The sequence below is a fragment of the Cupressus sempervirens genome, chromosome 3 (genome assembly GCF_028749045.1).
Source record: "Cupressus sempervirens isolate cs-2001-9-10 chromosome 3, ASM2874904v1, whole genome shotgun sequence".
In the NCBI taxonomy this organism is placed as follows: Eukaryota; Viridiplantae; Streptophyta; class Pinopsida; order Cupressales; family Cupressaceae; genus Cupressus; species Cupressus sempervirens.
Window position 1 is genome coordinate 932715151 of NC_143120.1, and position 17593 is coordinate 932732743.

General features: G+C 33.1%; 1 protein-coding gene across 3 annotated transcripts in view; it reads right to left on the reverse strand.

Moving 5' to 3' along the window:
* The window catches only part of SOL1 (carboxypeptidase D), a 194207-nt gene that overhangs the window by 45266 nt on the left and 131348 nt on the right, over window positions 1–17593 (reverse strand). For all 3 annotated transcript variants that reach the window (XM_089822536.1, XM_089822537.1, XM_089822538.1), the window contains one exon: window positions 10037–10099. In XM_089822536.1, the coding sequence (XP_089678662.1) occupies window positions 10037–10099 (63 nt within the window). The remainder of the gene's footprint in view (window positions 1–10036; window positions 10100–17593) is intronic.

Consider the following 17593-nt stretch of genomic DNA (forward strand, 5'->3'; position numbering starts at 1 on the left):
AGCATGTATCAGGTTGTGATTGTATTTACTATTTTTCAAACTTTTTACCAAGTTTGACTATCCACGATTTTCAACCTAAAATTGCGCGTTTTGGCATTTTTTTGGTAGATACTGCAGCATGTAATTGGTTAATTTTGGCACCGATTTTTTGGGTGTTTAAATCGGTAGTTCTATGGCTGTGCAATATATCGCAATTTTTGCGATTGAACATAGTTTTTTTTAACTATGATCCAAAGTACCATCAGTAGTCTTCTCAACAGACATCCTCTACTCCAGATTTAGAAGGCTCTCAAAAGAAAAACATTCAATGCAACTAATGCCACAAAGTTTGGTCACATGAAGGTTTAATGTTTGAAGCGCTTAGCTGCCCTCTCTAAGCAATCTGGTTCGCAGCCCATAGCGAACGGTTCGGAGCAGCTTGAGTAGACGAAATCTACCTGTTACGCTTTTTGACAGCTTCATGCTCTAGATAGATTAACCATTAAGGGAGGGTACTATGATAATACATAGTTTCTATTATCTCAGTTTAGTAATCTAAAGGTTATCTATTGTAATCTTTTGTAATTATTAGAATGTTTCTAATATTTAGTTTTTTGTTTCTATAATAGAATGTTTCTATTATAGAATGTTTCTATTATTTACGATTGTTTCTTAAGGAAACATAGTTCTGTTAGGTTTATTGGATCTCTAATAGATAAAACAATTACTATAATAATATAACTCTTACTTGTATTACTGTTGAGCAGTCTTGTCTTTAAGTATTGATGATCTCTGAGACTATGAGTGCAGAATCAACTTATCTTTATTGCTGATGACTTGAGACGGCTACTTGATATCCCTGCAGATTAGATATGGTAGAGAAGTGTTTATAATAAACCGGATACAAACCACTGAAACAAGATGCCATGAATTGATGTTGTTACTCAGCGATCTGCACTTCCTTATGTATGAGGCAAAGAGTCATGACCCCCGTAGAGTCATGGCCCTACATGGCCTTTGGCCACATAGAGAAATGCCTCTTCGGTGGCATGACTAATATCTTGTTTAGTTAAGGCAATTGAAACACAAGAAGTGCACCCGCATATAATACAACAAGGAGCCCAATTACATATTAATAATGTGATTGTCGATATGTATATTGTTATTTGTCGATGATTATCTTGCAAGTGTATATTAACCAAACACACACACACACACACATATATATGCATATAGATTTAATAATCAGCAGTAACAACTTATCTGTTAAACATAAACACAAATTAGTATATCAGATGAACATTAATTACTTCTATTGATGCTAAAACATTAACACTCCCTCTTTAGCAAGGGAGAAGTAATACACCATAAGAATTTCAGTATAGAATGTCTGATTGCTTTATCTGATATTCATACAATGAAACAGTTATAATAACAAAAATCACCATGTTATAAAAACTATCATAATATATATTATAATCTCTAATTATCTGAAACAATATCTAGAGTAATCACAATGGAAATGTTACCTATGATCTCTAATTGCTCTAAGCAATGTCTAGAGATGTCCATAGTGATAACATAAAATTTCATGATCTCTAATTGCTCAAAGCAATGTCTAGAGATGTCCATGAAATTTTGTTACTCATGATCTCTAATTGCTAGAAGCAATGTCTAGAGATGTCCATTATAGTAACATGAGTTTGTTATCTATGATCTCTAATTGCTCGAAGCAATGTCTAGAGATGTCCATGAAAATTGGATGCTCATGATCTCTAATTGCTCGAAGCAATGTCCAGAGATGTCCATGAACATTAGTTACTAATGATCTCTAATTGCTCGGAGCAATGTCTAGAGATGTCCATAGTAAACAGGCCTATTATTTACAAGATCATCACCTTGTAAATAATTACTTTCTGAATAAATATGTCCATGAAAGATCGTCACCTTTCATTACATATATGATGCTACTAACCAACAAAATAGAAGCATAAACTCACATTAATTAAAATTTAATTTAATATTCAATATTACAAATTAATCATACCAAGTTTTTCTCTGAAGTATTTCAACTTCACTTTAGCAAGAGGCTTGATAAAGATATTAGTTGTTTGCTCATTAGCACAGATGTATTCTAGTTGAATGATTCCTTGATTCACCATATCTCGAATGTAGTGGAAAAGAATTTCAATATGTTTGGAGCGATTGTGGAATACTAGATTGGTTGAAAGCTTGATGCAACTTTGATTATCACAATGAATCACAGTGAGCTTCAAGGGTCTTTTAAACAAATTTGTTAACAACTTTCATAGCCATACCGCTTCTCTAGCACCCAAAGAAGATGCAATGTATTCTGCTTCGGTGGAACTTAATGCAACTGAAGCCTATTTTTTGCTGGACCAAGAAACCATACCAAATCCTAGACTAAAGCAATATCTAGAAGTACTCTTCCGTTCAATAGAACTGCCAACCCAATCATAATCTAAATATCCATGAAGCTCGATATTGACTTTATCGTATTTGATTCCCATTCAAATACTACCCTTTAGATACCTCAAAATGTACTTAACTGCATGTAGATGTATCTTCTTTGGTGCACACATAAGCTGACTTATTAGTAGCATAGCATATGTTAGGACGAGTATTAACCAAATACATTAAAGAACCAATAATTTGTCTGTAGTAAGTAGAATCTATAGGTTCTGATTTTATCATATCATCCTTCAACTTGTGTAGGTTTACTTTCATAGGAGTTGCTGCTAGTTTGCATTCCATCATTCCAATTTTTGTTAGGATGTCAACTGTATATTTTCCTTGATTTAGAAGAATGTAGTTATCCTGTTGCCAGACTTCTAATCCAAGAAAGTAGTGAAGCAGACTAAGTCTTTCATTTCAAACTCTGTTGTGAGTTCTTGTTTGCATTTCTTTATGAGATGTTCCTCACCTGTTATCAACAAATCATCAACATATAACACAAGGAGAATCATATCATCACCATCAATTTTGAAATATAAGTTAAGATCAACTTCATTTTTGGAATATCCTAACTTTAGTAGATAGTTGTCTATCCTTTCATACCAAGCTCTGGGAGCCTATTTGAGACCATAAAGTGCTTTTTTCAATTTACAAACATGAGTTTTGCTGTCATGAGTACTAAATCCTTTAGGTTTTTCAATATAGACTTCTTCTTCAATCTTGCCATTTAGAAACGTTGTTTTGACATCCATTTGATGTACCTTCCATCCCTTGGATGCTACAATTGCCAAGATGGTTCTAATTGAAGTATATCTAGCAACTGAAGCAAATGTTTCTTCATAATCAATGTTCTTTCTGAGAGGAACCCTATGCTACAAATCTGGCTTTGTATTTTTCAATGCTGCCATCAGATGCATGTTTAATTTTGAACAGCCATTTGGAAGAAATAACTAATTTGTTTTTTGGTCTTGGTACAACATCCCATACATCATTTTTTAATATAGAGTTATATTCTTCAATCATTGCTTCTTTCCAAGACTACTTTGAAAGTGCTTCTTTAACATTAGAAGGTTTTGTTTTTATAAATTCAGTTAATAATACAACATAACATGATTGATTTCTAGTTCTTTTGCTTTCTTGAATCACTTCATTTGGTTCAACCTAATTTTCTTCTATCATTTTCCTAGCCCAGAGTGGCCTCTTTTTATTATTATTGATATTTCCAGAATCTTCATGATTAGACATAGAGGAAGAAGAAGGTTCAAAATCATTCTCCCTCCCAATTTATGTTTGTTGATCTTCTTCAAAAATAGACTTGGTAATAGATTCATCACTGTTTCTAGAAATTTTAAAAGTAGTATCTTCTTCAAATTTCACATCTCTGCTAATCTCAATTGTTCTTTGACCTGGAATGAAGATCTTGTATCCTTTCATTGTTTCACTATATCCAACAAATATTCCCTTCTTTCCGGAAGGCTCTAGTTTTGTTCTTTTCTCTTTAGGTATGTGAATATAAACTGGACATCCAAATATTCTTAAATGACCTAGGTTAGGTTGAATGCCTGTGAATACTTCCTCTGGAGTGGTGTCCTCTAATACTAAGTGTGGACATCTATTTTGGATGTAAACTGCAGTGTTAGATGCTTCAGCCCAAAATTAATAATGAAGATTTTGATCGTGCATCATTGCTCTGGCTGATTCAACAATTGACCTATTTTTCGTTTAGCAATTCCATTCTATTGAGGATTATAAGGTACAGAAAACTCCCTCTTAATCCCAACAGTAATGCAGAAGTTTTTTAAAATATCAGAGATGTATTCATCTCCCTTATCTGACCTTAGTGTTTTAATTTTCTGTCCTGATTGGTTTTCAACTAATGCTTTGAATTCTTTGAATTTAGATAAGACTTCAGCTGATTCTTTTTGTTTCACAAAATGGATCCAAGTTCTTCTAGAGTAATCATCAATAAAAATTATATAGAAGAGGCACCCATTAAGTGAAGGTACAGACATAGGGCCACAAAAATCCATATGGATCAGTTCAAGGATGGATTTAAATTTATGATCACTTTTAGGAAATGATTGCTTAGTATTTTTAACTAAAGCACATCCTTTGCAAACACTTAAATGATCAGATTTTAGATTAGGTAAACCTTTTACAATTTTTCCTATGAATGGCAATGCCCGATAGTGAAGGTGGCCTAGCCTCCTATGCCAAATTTTAGTGGAATTTGAAGTTTCATGACTAAGAGTTAGGTTTAGTTTTGATTATTACAAAGTTTATAAAGATTAGCATCTCTAAATCCAATGGAAATGGCTTTCTTAATCTTAGAGTTCTTGGGCCAAAATAGAACTCTGTCCTCTTGAAATGTGATTCTGAAGCCTTAACCAGCAAGACCAGAAATAGAGACAAGATTTCTCTTTGTTCCTGGTACATATAAATCATTTTTGAGTTGTAGTGTAATTCCTAAATTTAGTTGAATTGAACAGGAACCAAATCCTTTGATAGGATGAGTAGAGTTATCTCCAATGGTAACTTCTTCTGAGGCTTGTTCAAAGAAGGTTTCAAATTTGTCTTTAAAACCGGTGATGTGCCGATATGCTCCACTATCTATGATCCAAGTGTTGTGATTAGAATTTAATTCACTTGAAAGGGCTAAGTAAAAAGCATAGTTTTCTCTTTCTTCTTTCTCTACACTTTCTCCTTTAATTTTTGCTAAGGTTGTTTGTATTTTCTTCTTTTCAGGGCAGAAAATATGAGAGTGACCAATTTTATGACATTTAAAACATCTAACTTTGGACCAATCACGTTGCTTGTTTGATTTGTGATTTTTGTTAGATTCCCTTTTGTTATATTTGAATTTTCTTTTCCTGTTTGATTTCACATGAAGTGCTTGAATTTCTCCCTTTTGATTGGTACTTAGTCCTCTTGAAACTAATCTAGATTCTTCTTGTGTGCATCCATTCTATAATAGATCGACTTTAGGAAGTTCGGGTCGAGAGCGTAAACCTTGAATAAATGTTTCCCATGAAAGAGGAAGACCTCTTAGAGCGATCATGCTGAGTTCTTTTTCATCAACTTGATTTTCCATAGTTGCGAGTTGATCCTTTAGTTTAGAAATCCTTAAAAAATATGAATTTATAGATTCTCCATTTTTCATTTTTATATATAGTAGATCTTGCTTTAGAGTTAATAATCTACTATATTGTTGATTTCGAATGTATCTCGAATAGTGGAGAACATTTTGAATGCAATCTTGAGACTAGATATGGATGGAAGAATATGATCTTTTACAGAATCTATTATGATTTTCATTGCCTTATTATTATTTCTTTTCCATGTTACTTTTTTTGGTTCATTTTCAGGCATGGATATATTTGATTCAAAATATTTCTCTAACTCCATTTCTCTTAATATTATTAATACTCTAATTTTCCATGAAGAGAAATTAGATGCACCTTCAAGTCTATCTTCTAGTCTCACATGATTCACCATTTTAATAATATGATTTTAGCCCCTTTCCCTTTAAAAAATCTGAGTTTTTAGATTTTATTTTGTAATAGTTTTTTCTTATCAGAATATCTCTGATACCATGTTAGGTTTATTGGATCTCTAATAGATAAAACAATTACTATAATAATATAACTCTTATGTGTATTACCGTTGAGCAGTCTTGTTCTTTAAGTATTGATGATCTCTGGGACTATGAGTGCAGAATCGACTTCCTTATCTTTATTGCTCATGACTTGAGACGACTACTTGATATCCCTATAGAGTAGATATGGTAGAGAAGTGTTTATAATAGACTGGATGCAAACCGCTGAAACAAGATGCCGTGAATTGATGTTGTTACTCAGTGATCTGCACTTCCTTATGTATGAGGTGGAGAGTCATGACCCTCGTAGTCATGGCTCTATGTGGCCTTTGGCCAAGTAGAGTCATGCCACTTAATATCCTGTTTAGTTAAGGCAACTGAAACACAAGAAGTGAGCCCGTATATAATACAAGGAGGAGCCCGATTACATATTAATAATGTGACTAAATGTGACTGCTGATATGTCTATTGTTATCTGCCGATGATTATCTTGCAAGTGTATATTAACCGAACACACACACACACACACACACACACACACACACACACATATGCATATAGATTTAATAATCAGTAGTAACAACTTATCTATTAAACATAAACACATATTGGGATATCAGATGAACATTAATTACTTGTATTGATGCTAAAACATTAACAAGTTCAATCTCTTGTATACATTGATCTCTTGATCACTATTAATAATAAGAAAATATTTTCCAATTTCTTTGTAATACATTCAAGGTGAAAATACTATAAAAAGCCAATAAGAGAAATCGAACCATTAGGCTATTGACTATTTTCTTTTGTTCTTGAAATTTCTTGGAAGATGTGTACATGCAACCTAGGGTTTCTGTAATTTTCCACATTGGAGGGCAATAATTCAACAATGTATGTACAATTTTGAAACTATAAAAGACCAGTTGAGTTATTGCTTACTTATGGGCTTCAATCAAAGATCCAGATTGGGCAAATTGGTTAAACTTTTTGGAGGAATAAATCTACAGCTGTCTCATAGTTTCTGTTTGTAGCAATTTCGTGATAGATTTTAGTGTTCCAAGAGCAGATGTGCAGCTCCATAACCCACATGAAATATCCGAGCCTGGCGTGAGATCTCCAGGCTCAATTACCTTGGATTTTGTGCCCCATTTCTGTCTATACATGGGCATTTTGAAGTATCAAAGTGATTGCGTGGATTTGGAGGATATTATAGCAGCAATTTTATTTCAGACTTTATGTTTACCATGGTTATGCATCGTAATTGCTGATCAATAAAATAATGCAATATTTGTTGTGAATTGCAAGCATTGTCAATTTCATTTCATGTATTGTCTATTATTTGTAAATTCCAATTTATATATATATATATATATATATCCTCAAGAAAACAAAGTACAAACTTTGCAATAACTGGAACAGTTAGAGGTTGAGCCAGAAGGGTTCATCACACGTATCCAAAAGATTTCACAAAAGTCTCAAAGAAATTTGATAGGGAGTTTACTATAGAAATTTAATCACTGGGACTACTGTTTCAGAAGATGCCCTAACAAAGACCTATCTTCCAGCAGCTTTGTAGAAAGAAACAAAAAGCATCAAATACAAAACCTGACTATTTTTCAATGGTTTGGCGCATGCTTTTAAAAGTGCCCTAAATTATCTTACAACATAGCATCCGAAAAATTGTGATAGAATCATTGGCCACAAACAACTTAGGTGATAATAAAGGTTCTCTATGATGCTTGTCAAAATCATTTAAATTACTAGCAGGCTTAGATTGAATTCCTAACGTTATTCTGTCACATTTTCAATACTCAATGACAATGAGCATTATGTAAGGGCATACTTTATATTTTTTCCTCACGAGCTTTTGATTATCAGGTAGAATAAAAGTTTGAATATTGTCCATTGCACAGAATGCATATAAACACAAAATATTCACACCTAATAACCACTAATTTGACTGAAAAATAGGAATTTCCCAAAACCCTAATCCCTAGATTTGCAAATTCTTCAAACTTTACACCATTTGACTTTGAAAACTCGCAAAAAGTTCAAATTTTTGCAAATTTTGCAGACTTAGACATGAGAATTTAATTTTTACAACTCCTTTTTGAAATAAATTGAAGTCTAAAAAATTCAAATTGTATAAATTCAAATTTTGAAACATAAACTAGGGCAGGGTTTGGCAAAGTACAAATAAAGAAATACCTGGAATCTTCTTGCCTACATGCACTACTTGCAATTTTGCCCACTTGAGCCCTAGTGTCTACTCTATCTAAGACTAGAAATGCCTCCTCTGTGTTTTTTAACAACTACAAATCCTTCAATGTGTCCTAGTCACACAATCTGATTTGAACTTCAATACTAGCAATTTTTTACTGCAAGTATAGTGCTGCACAACCTTTTGCTGCAAAATTTCCATAATCCATGTAAATTACTTATGAATTACATACTATAAATCTGAACTTGACCTTTGCATGACCTTTGAACACAAAAATTATATAGACCATAAACCCTACTCCCAAATTTTTGAATGCATTCTGTGTCAGAATCTTACAGGTTGTGTTTTGCAGTCTCACAATTCCACCCTCCCCTACAACCTCTGCAACTCATGATCTAAAGACAAAACGATGTTACATGTCAAGCACACAAACTCTACCATTTTCAAACTCCTGTCACAACTCTCCACAAGACTGTCCTCCTCTCTTCCCAATCGTCTTTGAACTCTTTATGATCAGTATTACACCCATCTCAGGCTACCTCACATGATCTTCCTCTACTAACAATGTTTATAAAAACCAAAGATAGCAGATTGAGAGAAATTGGCATACATCTCATCAAAAGTGAATTGCATTATTTAGATTCAAGAATCTTCCTATTACAACAAACTAATAAAGAGCTGTGACCAACTTACAACAGCCTTACTAAAGGACCTACAACAACTAATTTATTACTCATTACATACAAGTGAAAACATCCACTTAATTATATCATTAATCTAAATCTCTAGTTTACGATATATTTAATGATAAGCTTGTCTGTATAATAAATGGTTGTCTCCATTATTAAGTTTGCATTAGGTTAAGGGGTAGTTGACAGTTTATGATTGAAATATTTTTAATGTAACTTGTAACTAACTAATTACATGAACAAGTGATTCTAACAGGCTTATATACATGTTCTTTTTATGTATCCTAGTTATATTGATGTTAAACAAACTTATTTGAATGCAAGTAACATGTTTTTTTCTTATGATATTTGATTGCAGTTGTGCTATATATTCAGTGGAAAGGATAGATGACCGTTATTATTCTTGAAGAAGAATTTTATATGCACTTTTGAAAGTTTGATTGTAGCCTCCCAATGGCCTAGTAGAGGGGTCATTCCAGTATGAGAAAGAGATATCTAAGCAGCATTGAATCAACCTGCTAGAGCAAAGATTCTCTTGGTAACAAAGAATGCCCTGCTAGAGTAAGAGATATCCCAATGGCACTTACTTTTGTTTCCACTGAGGACTGATACTCAAAAATCAATAGGCCTCCAACAAAGATTGTCGAAAGGACAAAAAGTGTATCTTTGATGCCAAAATATTTCTCTAAAAACAACTTAACCAAAAAAGGATAATCCGATGTCAGGATTCAAGATGTTTTCCTTTTATTGTTATAATCATAATGTCACAATTGAACCAAATATAGTATATTATATATCTTCCAAAGCTCTTGAGACATGCATTTTGATGGCATATCAGTACAAATACATCATTACTTTCATATTTACAAAAGTTCTCCTGAAAACTAAACTCCACAATGGGGGCCACCTGGTGGCTCATTGTGTTCCAGATGGTATTTTTATAAATTCAATGGTATCTTGTGTCTTTTATAGTGTCCATGATCTAGAACATTAAACTTGTTTTCAAAAAATAATATTCATCTTTTTACCCCAAAATATATCCAAGAAAATATAATGAAATAGGACAATAAGGAAGACCTTAACAAGGCTTGCTACAAGCTGCAACATGCTCATTCGATTATGCTCCCAAAGTAAAGGAATCTGCACAGTTAAATCAACCAAAAGGAATCTTGTCGGAAATAAGACAAATATGTATGGCCTAGAATACTCAACATCCAAATAAAAAGCTTAAAATCTAAACTTTTGTCTTATTTTCCTAATTTAACATTTTCTCAAAATTTAGTGCATTTGCAATTTCAATTCCGCATAGAATCCTAACTTTCTTCTTGAGAGATATTTTAATCATTGTTCAAAAAATCACAGCATTCTTTAGACTCGTTCCCTGCACCAAACAAACCAACCACAAACTTGGTGGATCACATTTACCTGACATAAGATGCAGATTAAATGCACAAAGATACCCATAACAAATTTTCAAATGTTGAAAGCTCCACGTCATTGACAGAAGAGAAAAACAAATAATGCAGAAGTATATAATTCAAGATCAAACTTACAAAGGGAAAATGGCTTTATGAAGCCTTTAACTCTCATGTGCACTAACCACCTTAATAACTATCTCCAACTTATCTACACAACATCTAACCATAAAGCATGACACTCACATTAAATCAAGACAAAACTAACAATAGAAAAACTATGATGGAGGTGACCAAATATATATACCTCACAATTGATGAATTGGCTTTCGCAAGAACAAGGTGGAAAGGATCAGTCCCATTGAGAGTCAAGTTCAAGCCTGATCCTCAATACATATTTCAGTTTGAGACAACATTAAGCCCCGAAACTGTGCAACAATAGGATGATGTGAGTTAGCTGATATTCAATTGTAAATTTAATCAAGACGAGGGCACTTGTGCATGGAGGATGAATCCACTAGTGCTAATTGAATTAGTATTTCCATGGTAAGACCTTAACACGAGTGAAAAATAATATTTCTATCCTAAACTACAAGCAAACTTTTTGCTATTCCTTTTTTGATCTTGCACAAAAAAAGGCGTGCAAGGTTCATTTAATTTTGAGGAATCACTTTTTAAAAAGATAGTATTGAGGTCATTATAAAAGAAGCAAGAAAAGCATGTAGACCACGTCAAGATACTTTATCTTTACATAGGTTCAATATTCACATTGCAAAAGGCTTCTTCTCTTTGAATAAAAATAGAGAAATAGAAGCGAATTATTCTATGAAAAAATGTGATCTCCCCATTTTAGCTCAGCTCAAGTTATAGCAAGGATTAGCCTATCAGTGATCCTCGTAGGCTAATCAGTTGGATAGAGGGTCTCAATTGGTCAAGCCAAAGGCCAATTCCCACTACAGAGGTCGAGGATCTTAAGGATTGCTCTTCGCTTGAGTCAGATTGGCACACTTACTTTTTATAGTGTCAATTTTGGGAAAATCAGGGTTCCTATCTGTTAGTGTCGTAGCTTAAGTCAAATTGACTTGATCAAGAGATAAATTGTTATGATTAATAGTTAACCATGAGCAAATATCAACCAAGGACAAATACTATGAGACATAGTATCAGTGGAGACACAATGAGCACATATCTTCTTTGGTACATATCATGAGACGTGATGTCAATACACATACCAAGTAAGGATGAGTATGGTTAACATCATATAGTTGATATTCTTGGGCATACCATACTCCTCCTGTTATTGTGAGGTAAGAGTAGTACATTCAATTGTTTATTAGGATAGAAATCATCCTCCCTAGCTAAGAGGGAGTATTAATAATTGTAGCTTCAATCAAATGATTAGAATCAATGAAATGAAATGTTTAAATGGCCTCAGCCTTAAACATTTGTTATCTATTCATTACTATTGTTATCATGGAGCATTATTATTATTGATAATAAATTATTAAGTAGATATAATATAATATGTATATGTATACTAATATGAGATATATATATATATAATTAATATCATAATCATGAGAATACATTGAGCATATAGTATTTGTGATATTTGTTAAAACAATGCCTAATGTGAGTTAAGATATATATATATATATAATATTAATATCATAATCATGAGAATACATTGAGCATATATTATTTGTGATATTTGTTAAAACAATGCCTAATGTGAGTTAAGATATATATATATATATATATATATATATTCATTAAAAGAGTAACTTGAAACACACAGAAATTAAATAAGTGCTATTACAAGTTACAACAGAGAAACCATAACATTATGCATCTAGGACACAAAAATTAAAATTAATATTTCCTAATCCTAAATCTGATAAAACCTTAATACTATCTTTAGTAGGGGATCTGAACAATTTGGTAATCCTTCCTCTTTCTCTAACAACGTCTCATAACAAGTGTTACCCACTCCAAAAGGAAATCCCTGTTAGCAACCACCTCCAATTAGTTATGTTTCAAGATGCTAACACCCTCTTGAAGTGCATGAACCTCTACTAGACAAAGAGTACTATCATCATGCTCATCAGACATAGGAGCACCCAAACCATATGCGGCTAACATCGAACGAATCACATCATAATGCTCAAAAGCTAAAGAAATGTCACTATTACTCACCTTTAGCTGACTGGCCACATGATGCCTCCGTAACCCTTGCCTCCTATGCAATCTCTCTATCTCATTAACTACACCATGATAGGAAGTTGAGTCAAACTTGCTCACCACAAGACCACTCATCGCATGTGTGTTATTGTCCTCACACATCTCTACATCTAAGATACAACTACTCGGTACCTCAATTGACATCTCCTCTAAAGAAGCGGAAAGCCATTCAATATCACACTCCTTTCATGACTCCACTTCCCCCTCAACAAAAAGTTCCTATAAATCTAATCCTAGGGCCCATCAAAAACCTTCTCAAACTCGTCACCCAATAACTCTCAAGGGGTATCATACCCAATACAACTCATAGCATCATCAAATGGATCATCAGATGTGTCCATACTATTTACATCTGCATCTCCTCTTAAAGTCTTAACTGCTATCACCTACCCTACACACATGACTCTATGTCAGGCTGTGAAGGAGCAACTACCTCTAGCAAAGAAGAAACATTGTGACAACTAACATACAAATATCCAATAACAATCCCCTCCTCAAGAGATTCAGAACAATCAGCAGTAACTACTGCCCCAATAGCACCTGTACTATCTGCAGCAACAACTCTAGAATCTCAACCTGTTGAAGCTCAGTAATACTATCCACCACTGGCACTAGCACAACCACATGTCTTTGTGTGGAAAGTCCATCATCATAACTATGGATAAGACTAGTGGGTGTTGTACTGAACACGGGAACATCTACCTCTTGAATGCCCACTGGAGAGAACTCAAGCCTTCTTCCCTGCATCCTTGGTGTTGGTTTCCTAAAAATGGAAACCATATACCTCGCTGCCCTATCAACCATCTCTAGATCCAATAGTCTCCCAGCAAATCTCTATTGATGATGCTTAAGTTTCTCCACACTCTCTCACAAGGCATTTATTTTCCTACTATCTTCCTCGCTACTCCGCCAGCTCCCAGAACTACTAGGCCTCCTATATCTGAATAAATAAATATTTTCCAACCCCACATGATGGTAGGAAACTGCTCTAATACCACTGTAATGAGCCCTACTAGCTCTCAAACAATCTGTGCTAAAGACTTGATTTCTTTTTTTTGTTTTTCAGGTTTTGCAATTTTTGATACAACAATATAGCAGCAAAATAGAAGATATTACAATAATAACTTCAACTCAAATATTTGGATATTACATAGGTAATATACAGCTGAAAATTCTAGATTTTAATATCAACATAGATATTGAGTATTTTCACAAAATACTAACAACCCAACTGATAAAATATCCCCTATTATCTGAAGCAACATAGATATTGTGTATTTTCACAAAATACTAACAACCTAGCTGATAAATATCCCCTATTATCTAAATCAACAAAACCAAGAAAAATTAGAAGTTACAATCCATGAACTTACAAGACATGCCTAGAAACCCTCTGAAATGAAGACTAGCAGCAGCAAAAGAATTCTTTAACAAATTGTTAGAGTATCAGACTGTGATTAAAAAATATTCTGAACTGTTCAATTTAATAATGATTTATTATATTGAGATAAATGTCAAAAAATGCAAAGTTATAATCCATTGACCAAGGGACAGAAGACTATTAGTAATTCTGTGTTCGATGTCCTTTGACAGCAGTATTAAATAGTATATATATACAGGGAGGGGTGGACAGTGAGTCACGACCGATAGTCGTGACTCATGCTGGAGTCATGTCTATTGGGCGTGACTCAATGTCACCCCCGATACCCTTTAAAATACTGGCAGCAAGTATATTACATTTCACTTTGTTTAAAGCAAACGTTTAGGCATAAGCCAATAATGTAGTCGATTATAACTACATTTAAATATGTTTGCAAGATTATATATCTATGATTACATTTTAATATCTAAACACATATGTCAATAACATAAATAATCACAAGATTTAATATTAAATTTTTATAATTTATGTTTTAACTAATATATACATTAACACTACTTCTTAGATTAGTAAGAGAAAAAAATACACAAAAGAAGTCTTTGATCAAAAGACTTCTTAATGTCAGATAAGAGTTAATTCATCAATGAAATAATCTTCATCAACTTATATTTGACATTATAATTCATGAGAGTTGGGCTATCCGAATATCTATAAAAGCTCTTGAGAGTAATGGCCTATCAGAAACATCAACTGAATGATGATCACCAGGTACTCAGTGTGGTATTGACCTATCAGAACATCAGGGCAAGATATTCACCAAGTACCCAAAATATATTTATACAAGCAACTTGTAGATAATCAAATTAATGACATCAAACACCTAGTAGTTGATTTATAAGATAAAGCCTTTACATGAAATTATTTCGCAAAAAATGAGTCATGCTACAAGTTATTGTAAGGACGTCACTTTACAACAACTTCTCCTGATACAAGTGAAATCATTTTGAAGTCGTCACTTCTTAACGATTAACACAGATTTTATAAATTTATAATGTATAAAAAATGTACAATAATCAATTTCTCTGAGACATTTCTTCAAATTTTACAATCATACCAAGTTCTTTACGAAAATGCTCCACTTTTGTTTTAGCAAGTGGTTTGGTAAGAGTGTTTACAATTTGATCCTATATACTAATATATTCCAACTTGATTACATCCTTCTCAACCATGTCTCAAAAATAGTGGTATGGTATCTCAATGTGTTTAGATCTATTATGAAACACTAGATTAAGAGATAGTTTGATATAGCTCTGGTTATCACAATAAATATTAGTAGGTGGAAGTGGCTTCCCAAATAATCCAAATAGACGTTTCCTCAACCATACAGCTTCTCTTGCTCCCATAGATGCAGCTATGTACTCGACTACTGTAGAACTCTGTGCTAATGAAAATTGCTTCCGACTAAACCAAGATATCATTGCTGAACCCAAGGTAAAACAACATCCTGAATTGCTTTTATGATTTTCTAAAATTCCTACCCAATTAGAATCTATATATCCTCTTAGATTTAGTTCAGTTTTAGTGTATTTAAGACCATATCCAATTGTACCATTGAGATACCTGATAATGTGTTTTGCTGCTACTAAATAAGTTTGTTTAGGTTTGCACATGAATTGATTGAGAATATTTACAGCATAACAGATGTCAGGTCTTGTGCTTACCAAATACATTAAAGAACCAATTATCTATTGATATATTGTAGGGTCAACACTTTCAGAATTTTCAGTTGCTTCTTTTAGTTTCAAAAGGTTTGTTTCCATAGTAGTTTTCATTGTCTTGCAGTCCAACATGCCAAATCTATTGAGTAGGTCCAAAGTATAGTTCCCTTGATTTAAGAAGATTCCTTTAGAATGCTGCCATACTTCTAATCCCAAGTAATGTAGTATTCCTAGATCCTTCATTTCAAATTCAAATATGAGATCTTGTTTACATTTTTCAATTAGATGATCTTCTCCTATAATTAAAAGATCATCAACATATAAAACCATAATTCACATATCCCCCTATATTACTTTGTAATATAAATTTGGATCTGCAATGTTTTTAGAGAAATCAAGTTTACTTAGATGCTGATCTATCCGCTCATATCAAGCTTGAGGAGCTTGTTTCAATCCATATAAGGCCTTTTTTAATTTGCATACATGAGTTTGTTTATTATGTACTTCAAATCCTTTTAGTTTCTCAAGATAAACTTCCTCTTCTATAACACCATTAAAAAATGCAGTCTTTACATCCATTTGATGAATTTTTCATCCCTTGGACACAGCAATGGCTAAACCAATTCTGACTGAAGTATATCTAGCTATAGGAGCAAAAGTTTCCTCGTAGTCTATTCCTTCCTTTTGGGAAAATCCTCTTGCTACAAACCTTGCTTTGTACTTGTCAATACTTCCATCTACAGCATGTTTAATTTTAAATAGCCATTTTGAGGAGACAACTGATTTATTTTGGGGTCTAGGAACAATATCTCAAACATCATTTTTAAGTATGTAGTTATATTCTTCTATCATGGCAATCTTTCCAATGTGGATGTTTTATTGCTTCTTTTACATCAAATGGTTCAAATTTGGAGATTTCACTCATTAATGCAATGTAACTTGAGTATATGTTAGGACGTTTTCTTTCCCTAATGAAATTTGAGGGAATGGAATTGTTTTCTTCAATTAGCTTTTTGGCCCATAGTGGTCTTTTCTTTTCCTCAGAGGTGTGAGTAATGTCCATGGGTTCAATTGACTTATCTTCCTCCATTAGAGACTCCTTCTCATGATTAGATTTTTGTTCTTCTAGAGTTTCTTCTAGGGTTTCTTCTCAATTTGATTCATTTACATCTTTAGATCTTTTGTAGGCCAAATCTTCATCAAAAATTACATCTCGCCTTAGTGCAATATTTCTTTGTCCAGGGATATAGATACTATAAGATTTGAAATTTTCACTATAACCTACAAAGATTCCTTTATTTCTTGAGGGCTCTAGTTTGGTTCTCTTCTCTTTAGGAATATGTACATAGACAGGACAACCAAAAATTCTTAGGTATTTAAGATCAAGTTTCTTCCCGGTAAATACATCTTTAGGAGTCTTGAATTCAAGATGAGAGTGAGGACATCTATTTTGAAGGAAAACAGCGGTGTTTGAAGCTTCTCCCCAAAGAAAGGTTTCAAGATTTTGGTCATGAAGCATTGCTTTAGCAGAATGAACTATTGATCTATTCTTTCTCTGAGCTATTCGATTCTATTGAGGATTATAAGGAACAGAACACTCCCTCTTGATCCTTATAGTTTTACAATAATTTATAAAGGTATTAGAAATGTACTCTCTACCATTGTCTGTTCTTAAAACTTTAATTTTCTTTCCAGAAAGGTTTTCTACAAGGGCTTTAAACTCTTTAAATTTTGTCAAGATTTCTTCAGTTTCTTTACTATTAAGAAAATAGATCCAAGTCCTTCTAAAGAAATCATCCACAAATATGATGTAGTATAGAGAACCTCCTAAACAAGGAACTGACATGTGACCACATAAGTCTGAGTGAATAAGTTCTAG